This window comes from Cavia porcellus, unplaced genomic scaffold (assembly GCF_034190915.1).
Source record: "Cavia porcellus strain 051 isolate PalLab524CR breed Dunkin Hartley unplaced genomic scaffold, mCavPor4.1 scaffold_34, whole genome shotgun sequence".
Lineage (NCBI taxonomy): Eukaryota > Metazoa > Chordata > Mammalia > Rodentia > Caviidae > Cavia > Cavia porcellus.
The window spans coordinates 15,225,282-15,242,626 of NW_026947517.1; the positions used below are offsets into that span (position 1 = coordinate 15,225,282).

Consider the following 17,345-nt stretch of genomic DNA (forward strand, 5'->3'; position numbering starts at 1 on the left):
AAGGAGCATAAGAAAATGATAGAAAGCATAAGTATATAATACAGTAAAGAAATGGAATCTATGGAACAGATTCAATCAGATATCAAGAGATTAAAAATTCTAGTTAAAGTATACACAGCAAAATTAAACAATGTTGAGGACAGAATATCAGATCTAGAAGACAGGACTGCAAGACAGGCTTGCAATTAGCAATCATGACTAGAAAGATTTCTTAAAAATGACAAAGAACTATGGAAAATCAATCCAACTGCTGCTGGTGATAGAGAGTAAGGTAAGAGTCAATATAAAAGCCTGACATAAGGCAAATGACACAAAAACATGTTTACAGAAGTAATGAAGAAAATTTCCCAAGCATGGAAAAAGAATTTGACATAGAAATAAATGAGGCTTATAGAACAACAATTAGCCATATCGGGAAAAAAAAAAAAAAGTATTCCAAGATTATGTCTTGGCAAGATTCCAGAACTTCAATGCAACAGATTAAAAGCCATTAGAGAAAAGAAATAAATCAACTATAAAGGAAAAGCTTTCCAAATCACAGCAGACTTCTGAAAAGAAACCTTTCAGTCAAGGACAATTTAGAACTTCAAGCCCAACAAGAAAACAACCTACAACCCAGATTGATATACCCACAAAACTAATTCTCAAAATACATGAAGAAATACTTCCAATGAAACAAAAACCTGAAGAAATTCATAACCACCAAACCAGTACTCCACAATGTTTAAAAGGTCAAAATGTCTAAACAACAGTGCAGGCTACAATTCCGTGAATCCCAGCAAAATGAATCCATCACGCAAGGCAAATAATTAAATAGAGGGGAAACAAAGAGAACTCACATCAGGAAAATAACACAAAAAAGATAAGGTAAGACATATCAGTTATAGCTAGTGATATTAATGGGTCTGCATTCACCAATCAAAGAAACAGATTGGCAGAATACATCAAAAAATAAGCTCCAACATTATGCTGCATACAAAAAGCACATATAATTAAAAGGAAATTCAAACTGAAAATCAAAGGATGGAAAACAAAATTCCATGCAACAGGAACCCAGAAAAAAGCAGGGGAAGCTATTTTATTTGCAGACAAAGCAGATTTCAAGCCAAAACTGATCAAGAGATGTGGGGGATGAGGTGTCACTTTGTAGGCCCAACCCCCTCTAACCTGCAATTTACAATAGCCGCCCTGGTATGCGAGAAGGAGGTAGAATAGGAATGCCTGTTCTCAGTGAGCCCTCACCCTCTGGAATCCATACTGTGAGCTGGCTTTGTTTTGCAGAAGTCTTGAGGAAGTGGCTGGCCACCCTTTGTGACACTAACAGCAGACAAATTAACAACATTCTTGAGCTAATGAATTTCTTCCTGGGCTAGAGAGGTTATGATAACTGGTTGTGATTATTTACCTCACTTAGATAGCTTTAGAATAAACATTGTAGTCTGTCACGTTGTAGCTTGCCACAAAGAATGCCTTTTCACTACTTAATTATCTGGGCTCTGTGAATTGATCGGGTTTACTATATATGAATCCTAAAATAAAGATTGTGCGTGCAGTGCAGTGCAGTGTAACGCGGTGCAGACAGCAAAGGTGTCTCTCCTGTCTTTCTTTTCCAAGCGCTGTACCCCCCGTGTCCCGACAAGGCGTGCGTGTGTGTTTACCTTGCCCGGAGTTTAGAGTGCCCTAGACACTCACGACAAGTGGCGCCCGAATTCAGGGACTCCGAAGGTCGCTTAGGAAGGTAAGTATAATTTTATTACGGGGAAATGGGACAATCTGCTTCTTCTCCTTTCTTAAAAATTCTTAAACATTTATTATCTATATATGGCATATCGCTCAGGTCAGCTGACTTGGATATGTGTATTGATACAATTAAAGAATATAATCCTTGGTTTCCAGATGAAGGAACTTTGGATGTAGAAGTATGGAGGAAGGCAAGGGTTAGTATAGAAAGGGCTATGCAACAGGAGGAAAAGATTCCTTTACGTTTTTGGGCTATTTGGTCGGTTGTGTACTCTTTATTAAAAGCTATGGAAGATGAACATATTGTAGAAAATCTTCAACTAGAAATTAAGCCAGTTATTCAGGAATTGCCCCTCACAGAGGAGGAGCAGAATGTAGTTCAAAATGACGCTATCGCTTTAAGTAGTGAAAAGGCGTCCAAACTAAAAGTAAAATCCACTACAGCCGACTCAGCTTTAGCTGCCGCAGCAATATCAAATTATGACAATCGCCCAATTTTACAGGCTATACAACATTTAACACAAGAGGTGAAACAACTCTCCGTTAAGCAAAACCCGCCTATAGTTCCCTCTGCACCTCCTCCATCTAACCCTAATTGGAGTAAAGCCAAGCTAGCTTTGGCTGATCTACCAAAATTAGGGGATTCTGATGAGGAAAAGCCTGCCTTTGCTTTCCCTGTAATCAGGCCACAGCCAATAGATGGAGAGGCAGTTCCCCCTAGATGGGAAGCATTTAATATGGATGATTTAGCAAAATTAAAAAAGGCTGTAACCCTTTATGGCCCTCAGGCTCATTACACTAGAGAATTAATAACATCGGTAGCAGATCACTATGGTAATCTTGCTCCTTATGATTGGAAAGCCTTGGCCAAAATTCTTTTAAAGGAGCCAGAATATTTACAGTGGCACATGTGGTTTATGGAAGGTTGTGCGGAAAAGGCAAGACAAAATGCTGACGATCGAGATCCGAATATTAGACTCCTTTCTTATCCCATGCTCTCTGGTACAGGTTTCTTTGATACTGTTGAGCATCAGGCAGGAGCTCCAAGAGAGATTCATGCTCAATTAAAAGATATTGCTTTAAAAGCTCGGGATAAAATACGGCCTAAAGGATCAGAATATGGATCTTGGGCTAAAGTTCTGCAAGGAGCCAATGAACCGTATGTTGAGTTCGTTGCAAGACTTCAAAATGTTATAGAAAAAACAGTAGTGGGACAAGACTTACAAGAGCATCTCTTAAAAATGTTAGCTTTTGAAAATGCTAATGATGAATGCAAAAGGGCTTTAATTCCAATAAAAGATACTGGAACGATTGACAATTTTATAAAACAATGTAAAGATTTAAATTCAGAATCTAGGAAAATGCAACTGTTTGCTGAGACCATGGCAACCACGTGGACTAATTGGCAATCTAAAAAGGAACAGTCTTTAAAATGTTTTAATTGTGGTCAGATAGGACATGTAAAGAGGGCCTGTCCAAAACTTGTAGGCAATGATCAAAAAAAGAGATCTAGAGCTCCTGGCTTATGTCCAAAATGCAAGAAGGGAAATCATTGGGCTCGTGAATGCAGGAGTAAACAAGTTAATTCAGCTGAACAAAAGGGAAACGGGAGAACGGGCCCTACCCCGGGCCCCGGACAAATCAATGGGGTAAATCTACCGTATTCTCCCTACAGCCAGCCACCCAACACAGTGCCGCAGTGGACATACCAGCCTTAAAAGATGTAGAATTAAGAGGAGGACAATCTCCCGTGAGAATTCCTACAGGAATTTTTGGTCCTCTGCCTGCGGGAACTTTTGGCTTGCTCACGGGTAGATCTAGTTTAAATCAAAAAGGCATTACTGTTCACTTAGGAATTATAGATGCAGATTATACTGGAGAAATTCAGATTCTGATGTCCTCACTTACAGATTATAAATTATTAAAGGGAGAACGTATAGCTCAACTCATTTTACTGCCTTATATCCCAATAGGATCCTCTGTTGTTCAGCGAACAGGAGGGTTCGGCAGCACTAACCCTATTAATGTAATGTGGACAGCTAAATTATCTCAACAACAACCTCTTATTAATATTTTTATTGAGCATAAGAAAATTCAGGCTCTTATAGATACAGGCTCGGATATTACTATTGTTAAACCTACTGATTGGCCTTCTCATATTACTTATACTATTATTCCATGTAATATAAAAGGAGTAAGTAAAACTCCAGTAAATACAATTGGACAAGCCACAATGCATATACATATAAAAAATGAAGAGGGTCAAGTTGCTGTTATTAAACCTTATATCTTAGAGGTGCCAGTTTCTATTTTAGGAAGAGATGTATTAGAACAATGGGGAGCTTATATACATTTTTAATATTTTGCATGTTTCTACAGCCTAGGGAAATGAATCCTTTAAAGCTTAATTGGAAAAATGATGACCCAATTTGGATAGATCAGTGGCCTTTGACTACTCAAAAGTTACAGGCAGCACAGGAATTGATTGATCAACAGCTTTTTCTACATCACATAGAACCATCCACATCTCCTTGGAATTCTCCAATATTTGTGATAAAAAAGAAATCAGGCAAGTGGAGACTTTTAACGGACTTACGTGCTGTAAATTCATCCTTAATTCAAATGGGAGCCCTTCAGCCCGGCATTCCTTTACCCTCAGCGCTCCCTGCTGGTTGGTTTGTATATGTTATAGATTTACAAGATTGTTTTTTTAACATCCCATTACATCCAGAAGATAGAAAACGGTTTGCTTTTTCAATTCCTCAAACAAATTATCAAAGACCTTATCAAAGATATCAATGGAGGACTTTACCCCAAGGAATGAAAAATTCCCCAACTATATGTCAAATTTATGTTGATGCAGCATTAAAACCAGTGCGTGCACGATGGCCTCAGGTTTATACGGCTCATTTCATGGATGATATTTTATTCTCATATAGTGATAGAAATGTTTTAGAAGATATTTTAAAAACTTTACCTCAATATTTTTCTCCGTTTGGACTTGTAATAGCACAGGATAAAATTCAAAAGGAAGAAGTTAGTCATTATTTGGGATATATTCTTACTAGACAAAAGGTGATTCCACAAAAAATGTCTATTAGGAGAGATAAGTTATCCACTTTAAATGATTTTCAAAAATTATTAGGGGATATTAATTGGCTTCGTCCCACACTAGGTATTCCTACCCATGCATTACAGCATTTGTTTGCTACTCTACAGGGCTCTTCAGATCCATCCAGCCCTCGTTCTTTAACAGCAAAAGCAGAGCAAGAATTACAGTTTGTAGAACAACGAATTAAGGATGCATTTTTAATTAGGATTGATCCTAAATTGCCTCTAACTTTATATATTATTAATACTTTTCAATATCCCTCTGCAGTTTTAGGTCAAAATGCTATGCCAGTAGAATGGGTATTCACTAAAACTAAGCAATCTAAAAATGTTATGCCTTATATTGACATGGTTGCAGCTTTAATTATGAATGGTAGAGCTCGTTCTATAACTTTGATAGGAGAAGATATAAACAATATAGTTATCCCTTTAACTAAGGAACAATGGGAATATTTGTTGTCAATTACTGAAACCTTACAAATTGCTTTAGCAGATTTCATGGGAACTTTTTCATATCATTTTCCTAAAAGTAAATTATGGGATTTTTTTAGACGTCAACAATTTGTGGTTAATACCTTATTAGCTGTACAGCCAATTCCACAAGCTTTGACTATATTTACAGATGGATCTAAAAATAAAGCTGCATATTGGACTCAAAAATCTTACTGGGTACGTCAGACAAATTTTAACTCTGTACAACAAAATGAACTTTTTGCTATATTACAAGTGTTTTTAGATTTTCATAACCAACCTATTAACATTATAGCCGATTCAGCCTATTCTGTTGGAGTAGTGACAAATATCTATTCAGTTATATTCTAATAAGCCTGCTTATTGTCTTTATTTCAAAATTTACAAATACATGTTCAAAAAAGAAATCATTCTTATTTTATTACTCATTTACGTTCTCATTCTCAGTTACCCGGACCATTAGTATCAGGTAACAATGCAGTGGATTCCTTAGTTATGTTCACCACACCCATTGAAGAACATCAATTTAATCATGCAAATGCAGGACATTTGCATCTTAAATATAAGATACCTTTTACAAAAGCTAAACAGATTGTAAAAGCTTGCCCTATTTGTAGACCATTACATTTAAGAATTATTCCCGCAGGTGTCAACCCTCGAGGAATTCAACCTAATGAGTTATGGCAAATGGATATTACACATGTACCTTCTTTTGGTCGGCTTTCTTATGTACATGTAGTTATTGATACCTATTCTTCATTTCTATGGGCTACTGCTCAACAGGGAGAATCCACTAAAAATGTTATTGTACATTTATTGGAGACTTTTGCAGTTATGGGAATTCCTTCTAAAATCAAAACAGATAATGGACCTGCTTATACTAGCAAAACATTTAAACAATTTTGCGATCTCCATAATATTATTCATATTACAGGGATTGAATATAACCCCCAGGGTCAAGCTATTGTTGAAAGAGCACATGGCACTCTTAAGTTGCAAATTAAAAAATTAAAAAGGAGGAGTCAGGAGGATATTCAGATACCAATACTGTTTAAATTGCAAAACAGTCCAAAAACATTACTGCATCAAGCATTGTTTATTTTAAATTTTCTCAATTTACCACAAGGTGAAATATTAACTAGAGCTGAAAAACATTTTGAACAGCAACAACAGCCCTTTGTGATTAATGAACCTATTTGGACTAAAACAGCTCCAGAGGCTGAATGGGAGAGGGGCACATTGCTCTATAAGGGGAAAGGTTTTGGTTATATCTCCACAGAAAATGGAATTCAGCAGTGGGTCCCTGGACGATGGATCAGGATCCGCGCCTCCAGACCCTGTTCGCCAGCCCCGGAGACAACTCCCCAAGGAACCGGAACCGTGCCTTCAGAAGCGAGCGCGAAACCAGCTAGAGGCTGAGGATGCTGAGCTTGTTCCTATCGCAGCCATGGCCAGATTAAAGCTAAGAAAATCCCGCCGCTCACAGCGACCAAATTTAAATCCCCTCCCTACATGGGGACAATTAAAGAAATTGACCATAGAAGGGCAACGGCTTGTCCTTCAAGCAGGAAAGCCTTTAAACCCTGAAAACTTGTTTTTAGCTTTATGTGCCTTGCTCACTGTTGCGTCGGGGACTGAGGTACCTCCACATTCGTACTGGGCATATATTCCAAACCCCCCTTTATTAGAACCTGTAAAATGGGGAACTAGTGATATTTTACTTTATACCACACCTAGAGAAATTTTGTCAGCACCGTGGGCTGATTTAACCCCCCACAATCAAGATGATGGGACATTATTCAATTTTACTTATTATGGTAATCAAAGGCCTATTTGCATTGGGGAACCGCCTTGCATCCCTCTGGGATGGCAGTATTGGATTCAACATGGAATAAAAGCAGGCAACAAAAGAACAAGGCTTCAAGCCTTGGCTGCTCAAACCTTTAATGTTACCTGGAGAAATTTAACAGCACCTGATACAAATACATTTCCTGTATGCCCTGAATTCACTTATAAAAATATTTCTTATAATCCCATAATTTGGCAACTATGTATGGGAAAATTTGCTAAAAATATTGATGGGTATATTATTTGGGGACCATTTGGAAAATTCATTAATGGATGTGCTGAATGGAATGAGACAAGATGTAATCTCTCTGTTGTGTATAGTCTTCCAGATCCAAAGAAAATAACTGACGGAGCTCCTATATTTCATCAGAAGACGGCTCTTTTGTGGTGGGGAGATGGTGGAATCGCTAACCCTGCTGTTGCAGCCGAAGAATACCCTCATCACCTTCAAAATCATATTTGGAAGATTCCAGCCGCTATGCAACCTGTAACCTTGTACAATGTTTCCTATTCAGGGACTAGTCGATCTGTATCTACTACTTATAATTTTACTAGGTTTAAAATATATAATATTACTGTTTGTGCACCTCTGCCTTATGTCTTTTTAGTGGGAACTTTTAATTTTACACATTTTTCTTGTACTTGTTTAAATTGTCAATTGTTTACATGATTAAATAGCACACTAAATTTCACTAAGCCTTATACAGTTATGCTGTTACAACAAAAAACTCATATTTGGTTGCCTGTAAATTTAACTCGACCATGGTCTCAAGACCCGGTAATTTCTGTTACTACTGAATTTTTTAAACATCTGTTAAAACGTACAAAAAGATTTATTGGAATAGTGGTTGCTGTACTGTTAAGTCTGATAACTGTAGCCTCCCTAGCAGCAGTCTCAGGAATAGCTTTACAAACCTCTTTGCAAGAAAAACATGTTGTAGAATTATGGCATGAAAATTCTCATGAACTTTGGTTAACTCAGTGGCAAATAAACGCCAGACTACAACAACAAATAGACCTCCTTAAACAAACAGTTGAATGGATGGGTAGAAAAATATTGGCTCTTCAGCATCAAGTGTTTTTAAAATGTGATTGGAATTCAACTACTTTCTGTATAACCCAACGACCTTATAATCAAACAGAACATGAATGGGAAATGATTAGAATGTATCTAAATGGAAACACCTCTGCCCAGGAGGAAATAGAATCTTTGCATAATCAAATTGACAAGGATTTTGCAAAGCAAAATGATGATGAATCCCTAGCACAATTCGCGCAATTGCTTGCTCAATCTTTGAAAGGATTAGATTCCAAAGGAATCTGGCAGAGCATAACCCACACTTTTAGTGGCATGGGACTTAGTTTAATTATAGTTCTCATTGCCATAGTTCTTGTGTATTTTTACTGCATAAGACGAAATACTATTAATAACCTGATCTTATGGAAATTGTTGTTAAAAAATAAAAAGGAAGGAAGTGTGGGGGATGAGGTGTCACTTTGTAGGCCCAACCCCCTCTAACCTGCAATTTACAATAGCCGCCCTGGTATGCGAGAAGGAGGTAGAATAGGAATGCCTGTTCTCAGTGAGCCCTCACCCTCTGGAATCCATACTGTGAGCTGGCTTTGTTTTGCAGAAGTCTTGAGGAAGTGGCTGGCCACCCTTTGTGACACTAACAGCAGACAAATTAACAACATTCTTGAGCTAATGAATTTCTTCCTGGGCTAGAGAGGTTATGAGAACTGGTTGTGATTATTTACCTCACTTAGATAGCTTTAGAATAAACATTGTAGTCTGTCACGTTGTAGCTTGCCACAAAGAATGCCTTTTCACTACTTAATTATCTGGGCTCTGTGAATTGATCGGGTTTACTATATATGAATCCTAAAATAAAGATTGTGCGTGCAGTGCAGTGCAGTGTAACGCGGTGCAGACAGCAAAGGTGTCTCTCCTGTCTTTCTTTTCCAAGCGCTGTACCCCCCGTGTCCCGACAAGGCGTGCGTGTGTGTTTACCTTGCCCGGAGTTCAGAGTGCCCTAGACACTCACGACAAAGAGAAACAAAGAAAATAACTATAACCTTGTTAAGTGAATAATCCAAGGGGAAGAGATAACAATCATAAATATATATGTGCACCAAACACAAGTGTACCCACCTATATACAACAAATATTAACCAACATAAAAATTGAATAAATAGTAATACAATAATAATGGGGGAATCACCATACACCAATGGCACAAATAGATCAACAAGACAAAAAAAATTCAACAGAACTAAATTATATCTGAACTAAATTAAGCCTGTGAGCAAATACATCTATTAAACATTTAGGATGTTGAGCCCACAATAAAATAATACACATCCTTCTCAGCTGCAAACACCATATTCTCCAAAACAGACAGCACATAGAAAATGCTTAAGTAAATGCAAAGGAACCAAAACAATTCCATGAGCATCATCAGATTGTAGTGCAATGAAACTGCAAATCAATGGAAGAAAGAAACCAAGAGTACTGCATAAATACATGGAAATTAAATAACACCTTCCTGGAAAACCAAGGAAGTTAAAGAAGAAATTACAGTTTCTATAATTAAAGGATAATTCCAGTACAACATCCAGAACTTACTGGACATAATGAAAGCAGTCCTACTAGGGATTTTATAATGATAAATACCACAGCAGAAAAACAGAATGAGGTGAAATAAATAACCTAATGTTGAACTGCAACTTTCCAGCAGTTAAAGAAGTCAAGCCCAAACTTCATGCAAGGGAGAAAGTCATGAAAAGTAGAGCAGAAATTATATAATGGAGACTAACAAAATAATACAAAGAATCAATGAATCGAAGAGCTGATTCTTTGAAAGATTAAATAAAACTGACCAACCCTTAGCCAATCTTACAGAAAAAAGGAAAGACTCAAATCCATGCAATAAGGGAGAAATCATCACAGATCGTACAGAAATCCAGCAGATTATTAATACCTACTTCAAGAAAATGAATTCTGGTAAGATGGAAAACACAAAAGAAATGTACAGATTCCTACATATATACGAATTACAAAAGCTGAGTCAAGAAGATATAAAGTTCCTAAATAGTCCCAATTGTAATTGATGAAATTGAACATGTAATTAAAAACGTGCTAACAAAGAAATACCCAGGTCCAATGGATTTACTGCTGAATTCTAAGGAAATTTAGAGACATTCCAGTGCCACTATTCTTCAAAATCTTTCATGAAATTGGAAAGGGAAACAATTCTAAACTCATTCCTGGAAACAAACATTATTCTGATATCAAAGCCAGTGAAGGTCTAACTAAAAAAAAAAAAAAAAAAAAACTACAGGTCAGTGTCCCTAATGGAATAAATGACAAACATCCTCATTGAGATATTTGCAAACAGAATACAGCAGCAAATCATCAAGAAGGTTATACACCATGACAAGTAGGATTCATCTCAGGACTGTAGGGATAGTTCAAATACAGAAAGTAATAAATATAACACACCATTAACACATTATTAACATTAACAGAACTGAGGACAAAACCCACATGATCATCTCAATAGATGCAGAAAAAGCTTTTCACAAAGTCCAACATAAATTCATAATGAAATTTCTACAGAAAATTGGAATAGAAGGTCTCTATCTCAATCCTATAATATAAAGCTATCTTTAGCTGTAACCAACAGCTAACATTATATTAAATAGTTAAAAACAGAAAGCTGTCACTATTATGACTCCTATTCAATAGAGCAGTATTAGCCAGAGCAATTAGACAAGATATAAAAGGATAGAAAAGGAAGAATTTAAATTACTGTTAATTGCAGATTACATCATACTTTACAATGCCTACTTCATCTCTCAATCCCAACCAGACGTAATAAACAAACTCAAATGCCTTGAGAGTGGCCCCCATACTGACTGCCCAAAGATTTACCTAATCTGGCCTTTAAGGTCTTCAATAACAGGAAGGAGGAAAATTTGGCTCACAGCGACAATACCAGCTCCTAGTGGATGCCCTGAGCACACCCTCATGACGCCTCACTCAGTCTTCCCAAAACAGCCCTCCAGACCTTGTTTCATGTGCAGCAAGGAGAGGCACAGGGAAGAAAAGGAATCTCCAAAACTTCAAATTCCCCTAAATCCTTGTCCTGAATGTAATCAAAAGGGCCATTGGAAGATGGAGTGCCGACTCCTGAAAATGGAAAAAGGCACTACTTCCAAAAAGCCCCCTCCAAGTTTTAATCCAGCCCTGCTGCTGGACCTCTTGGGCCTAATGGGAACCTGCTGATTGCTGGGCCCAGGCTCCAAGCTACCCACCCTAGAAGGTGACAACATCCAGTTGTCATCTGCTGAGTCAAGGGTGAAGATAAGCACAGTGAGTAAGCCAATCATTATCCTTATTAATACAGAAGCCTCCCAGGCAATCCTCCCTAGTTTTGGGGGGCCAATGTTTTCTTCTCAGGTCTCAGTGGTGGGAGTGGAAGGCCACCCCCAGTGCCCTTGCACCACTGAACCCCTACCTTGTCTGTTGGGGACTTACTTACTTACTCACTCCTTTCTAATTATAATCTCCTGCCTAACAGCTCTCCTGGGAAGAGATGTCCAGGTCACACTTTCCTTCCTCAGACACCGCTCCCCTTCCCTTATCCTGGCACTCCTACCTGAACATTATAAGATGGGGTCCACCCTCTGGGATGCCTCTTGGCCACCAAATGCCCATTTCCCTTGGGATAAGGTAGATCCCCAAGTCTGGGACACTGCCCAACCCTGAATAGCCAGCCACCACCCACTGGTTCAAGTCCCATCTTCTAAACCGTCCACCTTCCCCTATTACCCCCAGTTTCCTATCTCACACCAACATTCTTTGGGACTGAAGCCCATACTCAATAGACCTTTCTAGTTCCAACTACTCATCCCTGTCCAGTCACCACACAACTCCCCCATCCAACTGGTCAAAACGCCAACAGCCTACCTACCAGCTAGTACAGGATCTCAAACAAATTAATTCAGCCACCCACCCTGTCACCTCAATAGTGCTCAACCCAAACACACTGCTTAGCAACATCCCCTGTCCACCACCCATTTCACTGTCTTAGACCTTAAAAATATTTTCTTCACCATTCCTTTACATCCCAAATGCCAACCTCTATTTACTTTCACCTGGGAGGACCCAATAATAAAAATAACTCAGCAGTTCATCTAGATGGTCCTTCCCCAAGGTTTTCAAAACAGCCTACATTACTTTAGCCAAGCACTCGCAGCTGATCTAACACATCTAGACTTCTTTCTCCCCAAGCACCCTTCTCCAGTACATAGATGACCTCTTGCTCTCTAGCCCCTCAATAGAACCCTCTTATGCCCATACCACTCTTCTCCAAGTCTACTTAGCCTTCCTAGGGTATTGGGTCTCCAGAGACAATGTACAACTCTCTCATCCAAGGGTTACATTTCTAGGCTTCAGGCTCACTCCCTCCTCAAAAGAGCTCACCCTAGACTGCAAAAAGCACTTTGTGCCCTCCTTGCACCACACACAAAATGTCAAGTATAGTCCCTTCCTGGGGCTAACAAGTTACTTTAGGCTATGGATCCCTAACTTTGCCCTGCTGGCCAAACACCTTTATCAGGCAATTCTGACTGATGAACCATGTCCAATCCAAAGGCTGTCCACCAAGTACTCACCACCATCCGATCCAAACTACTGCAGGACACCACCCTGGCTTTGCCTAACCTCAATAGACCCTTTGATCTCTAATCTTTAGAATCCTACAGGATGGCAGGCAGGGTTCTGACACAACTAAAAGTGCTAACCCCAGCACCCATTGCCTATCTCTCTAAACAGTTAGATGCCACAGTCAAAGGATGGTTTTCTTGTTTCTGGGCACTGGCTGCCACTGCCATCCTCACACAAGAGGCCTCCAAACTCACATTCCAAAGGACGTATAAATGTCCACTCCACACACAGGGTAACTGAACACCAGTTGCTTCACCCTCTTCACTGTCCCCCTTTGCCTCCAGCTCTTTCATGTTAGCTTTCTGGGAAACCCATGCATAGCTCTATGGGTACAAAAATAGACCCTCTCTCCCTACTCCCATGATCTCTCTACACCTGCCCCACCAGTGCCTTGAAACCCTCAAAGACTTTGCTGTACCAATTCTAGATGTCTTACAGCCGTCCATTATTGATGGGACATGTACTTGGTTCACTGATGGCTCCTCTACAATATCCTCCCCACCCCAGCAGGATATGCTATAGTCTCACTTAAAAACACCCTTGAGGCAAAACCCATACCCCCAGACACTAGTTAACAAAAGGCAGAATTGATAGCCCTAATAACCTAGCACAAGGAACCACCATAAACATCTACAGAGATTCTAAGTTCAACACCCACATCGCTTACCACCACCACACTGCCATCTGGAAGGAATGAGGTCTTCTAACCACAAGGGGGATCCCTATCCAAAATGCTAAACTGATTGTCTCTCTCTTTAAAGCTACATTCCTCCCAAAACATGTGGCCATTCTTCACTGCAAAGGCCACCAGACCCCCACTGACCCCATATCCATGACAAATTCTCTAGTCAATCAAGCTGCTAAACTGGCTGGCCTGGACTGGGACACCTCTTTTTCTAAAGACTCACAACAGCTAGCCTTACCCCTTTTAGATGCCTCACCCCAGATTCGTAACATTACCTACCCTTCTTCTCAATACTCACAACTTCTACATCAGGAGGCTACTCTGGGGGCTCAGGGGTGGCTCCTCCTACATGACAGTATGGTCTCCCAGGAGACCGAGCCATCAAATTTCTTAGCCAGGTTTATCTACTCTACATGTGAGATGGCAAGCCCTAAAGAGACTGCTTGACCCTAACATTTACTGCCCAAACTTGTCTAAATTACTTCAAGAGATTTCCTCTGAATGTGCAGTCTGTACACATTGAAGGACCAGTCAAGAGACCAAATGTTCCTTCAGGATCCCAGCAAGGAGGATTACACCCTCGTCCGTCCTCCTCTCCTCACCAGTTTTGAGAGTCTTTACCAGAGACTGACAGATTGATTTTATCCGCATGCCCCAACACAAAAAGCTCGGCCACCTTCTAACCATGGTTGCCATCTTCACAGGATGGATAGACACTTTCCCCACATCCCGAGAGACCGCAAACAAGTTACCCACATTCTACTGAGATCATTCCCAGGTTCTGCCTCCCCTGCTCCATCCAGTGAGACAAAGGCCCAGCCTTCATATCCAAGGTCACCCAACAAGTCTTGGAGGCCTTACATATCAGAAGGGTCTTATACACTTTATGGGTCTTGGGCCTCGGGCAAAATTGAGAAGGCCAACAACCTTCTGAATCCCAACTCACAAAGCTGTCCCTGGACATCCAACTAAGCTGGCATGCCTTCTTACTCACGGTTCTGACCTGCCTCTGAGAAATGACCCCCTACAGCTGTCAGGTCTAAGCCCATTTTAACTGATGTTCCCACGGTCCTCTCTCCTACAGATGCCTCCCATAACACCCCAACCTCTGGCTCACTACCTACCCTTCCTCTCCCTCATAAGTGAAAGGCTTCACACTGGTTTGTGTTTGCAGAACAAAGTATCCCTAAACCTTGCAAAGGTGCCACCCCATTACAGGTCCAGCTGGGAAACCAAACATTCCTTCAGGATCTCATGGCATCTGGTCTCCAACCCAACTGGAGAGAGGGCGGGACATGGTGGCTAATGCCTGTAATCCCAGCAGTCGGGATGCTGAGGCAGGAGGATCACTGCAAGTTCGAGACCAGCCTAGGCTAAAAAAGTGAGCTCAAGGCCAGCCTGAACTGCATAGAGAGACCCTGTCTCAAAAAGACCAAAAAAAAAAAAAAAAAAAAAAAAAGAAAGAAAGAAAGAAAGAAAAGAAAAGAAAAGAGGATCTGAGAAAATGGAAAGATATCCCTTGCTCTTGGGTAGGAAGAACCAACACAGTGAAATCAGCCACTGATAGATCTGGCCAACATGATAAATACCTACCCTCACTGTCAAAGCCCAAACTTTGGGACAAAAGGTCCATTGCCACATTACAAGAGCCTAACTACCAGAACAATGAAATACCCCCCAGTAATAGAGAGCCCCACTGCCAACCTCCTCCAGAGAAAGACATGTTACATAGAAAGCACAAGCACACAGCTCTCAGCCTACAACTGAAACAATATTTACTCCTCTTTTAACTATCAATAAAAACTCTGCTCAGTCATGCCCTGTGCATCCTTGCCCTGGTCCACTAGGTAAAGTGCCACTTCTGCTTTCTTTGATTTAAACCCCTCCTGTTGACCTTGGAGTGTGTTCCAGTTCTTGGCATGGGGTTCAGTTGCTTTATCAGCCATACTCTAAAATTTTTATACAGACTTACTGTAATCCTGATCAAAACACTAATAGCATTCCTCACAGAATTGGCCAAAAGAAATCTCAAATTCATTTAGAATCAAAAGAGAGCTAGACTAGCAAGAGCAATTCTCAGTACCAATAGCACAGCACAATCCCTGATTTGAAATGATACTATAGAGTTACTTTTATTAAAACAACATGCTACTGGCAAATAGACCTGAGAATCAATGGAACTACTTAGAAGATGCAGAAACAACTCCACAGTGAGCCACCTTATCTTTGATAAAACAGCCAAATACCTTTACTGGAAGACAGATAGATTCTTTAATGAATGGTGTTGGGAAAACTGGCTTCACATTTATTTAGGATTAAATCTAGACCCTGTATCTCTCACCATGCACTAAACTAATACAGAAATGCATCAAACATTTAAATATTAAAACAAAAACACAATCTACTGGAAGATAAAATAGGTCAACCTCTTGAGGACATAAGTGTATGTTGACTTTACAAACAAAAGCCCAGTTTCAAAGGAAATATTTCAAAGAATCAACTACTGGGATGTCATCATATTAAAAAGCTTTTTCACAGCAAAAGAAATTACCAACAGATGAAGAGACAACTCACAGTGTGTAAAAAATATGAAAAAATATTCCACATCACCAGTCATTAGAGATGCAAATTAAAACTGAACTGATACTCCATCTCATCCAAAAAGAAAAGTTGTTATCCAGAAATCAGCCAATCACAAATGCTGGAGGGATGTGCAGAAAAAGAATCCTTTTTCACTGTCAGTAAGAGTATAGACTGGTGCAACCAGTGTAGAAATCAATGTAAACATTCCACAAAAAACTAGGACCAGAGGTCCCATTTGACCCAGTTATCCCCCTTCTTGGTATCTTTCCAAAAGCTTTAAAAGCCATCACACCATAGTGATACATGCACTCCCATGTTTATAGCAGTGCAGTCCTGTAATAGCTAAATCATAAAGCAACCCAAATGCCCATCAATCAATGAATGATAAAGAATATGTGGTGTGTTTTATACAATGGTCATAAAGAAGAATAAACTTGATATATGTAAAGGGATGCACCTGGAGATCAAACTCTTAAATGAAATAATCAGACATATATGTTCAAATATTTCATGGTTTTTGTAGCGTGGCAAACCAAAGGTGTAAGGACCAAAATGCAGTACAGATATGCTGAAACAGGAAGAAAACATTCAAATGGGAAGAGATAGGGGGGCAGAAAGGGAAAAGGAAAAGATAGAGGAAGGAGAGAAGAATGGAAACAAAACCTTTGTAAGTAGGGAAGGGAACAGGGGTTAAAAGAAGTTGAATGGAATAGGAAAAATACAAAAAATCAAGAGATATGCATAGGTATAAATTCCCTATGATAAATGTGATCATTATATGTATCTAAAATGTACCAATATAATTTAAAAAAATAAAGTACCTTTAAAAAACAAGTCAGTGTACTAAACATCACAGTAACGGGGACTATAGGTAACTACAAAATATATAAATTGATTACTTTTTTTTTCTTTGGGTACCAGGTATGGAACTCATGACTGTGCGGCTAGCAAGGCAAGCTCTATGCCACTGAGCTAAATCCCTGGCTCCCAAAACATCCAAACTGAATAGAAGCACCTAGAACTTTGCTACACCTCACAATACATTTTTAAAATAATAAAAGAAATCAAACTAATTAGCACAGTAAATGTAACATACTATATGTAACAAAATAACATGAAACAATGACAAAGATCTGTTTTACAAACCAATGTAAATGCTTTAACTCAGGCTTTAAA

The 17,345-nt window shown here is 39.3% G+C and overlaps 1 protein-coding gene and 1 long non-coding RNA gene across 4 annotated transcripts in view; one reads left to right on the top strand and one right to left on the bottom strand.

Annotated features, from left to right (window-relative positions):
* Window positions 1-17,345, bottom strand: part of LOC101787614 (uncharacterized) — a 53,025-nt gene that overhangs the window by 22,678 nt on the left and 13,002 nt on the right. The gene's annotated exons all lie outside the window — the stretch shown is intronic.
* On the top strand, window positions 1,130-8,346 carry LOC134474685 (interferon-activable protein 208-like). Of its 3 annotated transcripts, none has more exons than XM_063243210.1 (2): window positions 1,130-1,738; window positions 6,602-8,346. In XM_063243210.1, the coding sequence occupies exon 2, from the start codon at window positions 6,605-6,607 to the stop codon at window positions 7,838-7,840; it is 1,236 nt and encodes a 411-aa protein (XP_063099280.1). In that variant the 5' UTR covers window positions 1,130-1,738; window positions 6,602-6,604; the 3' UTR covers window positions 7,841-8,346. The 3 variants fall into 3 exon arrangements, with proteins under 3 accessions (XP_063099280.1, XP_063099281.1, XP_063099282.1); XM_063243211.1 differs by having other exon boundaries at window positions 1,626-1,738; window positions 6,581-8,346; XM_063243212.1 differs by lacking the exon at window positions 1,130-1,738 and having other exon boundaries at window positions 5,840-6,961; window positions 7,492-8,346.

Bases quoted from the DNA above. Each gene is read 5' to 3' on its own strand.
- LOC134474685 (XM_063243210.1), top strand. From the start codon at position 6,605: ATGGAATTCAGCAGTGGGTCCCTGGACGATGGATCAGGATCCGCGCCT.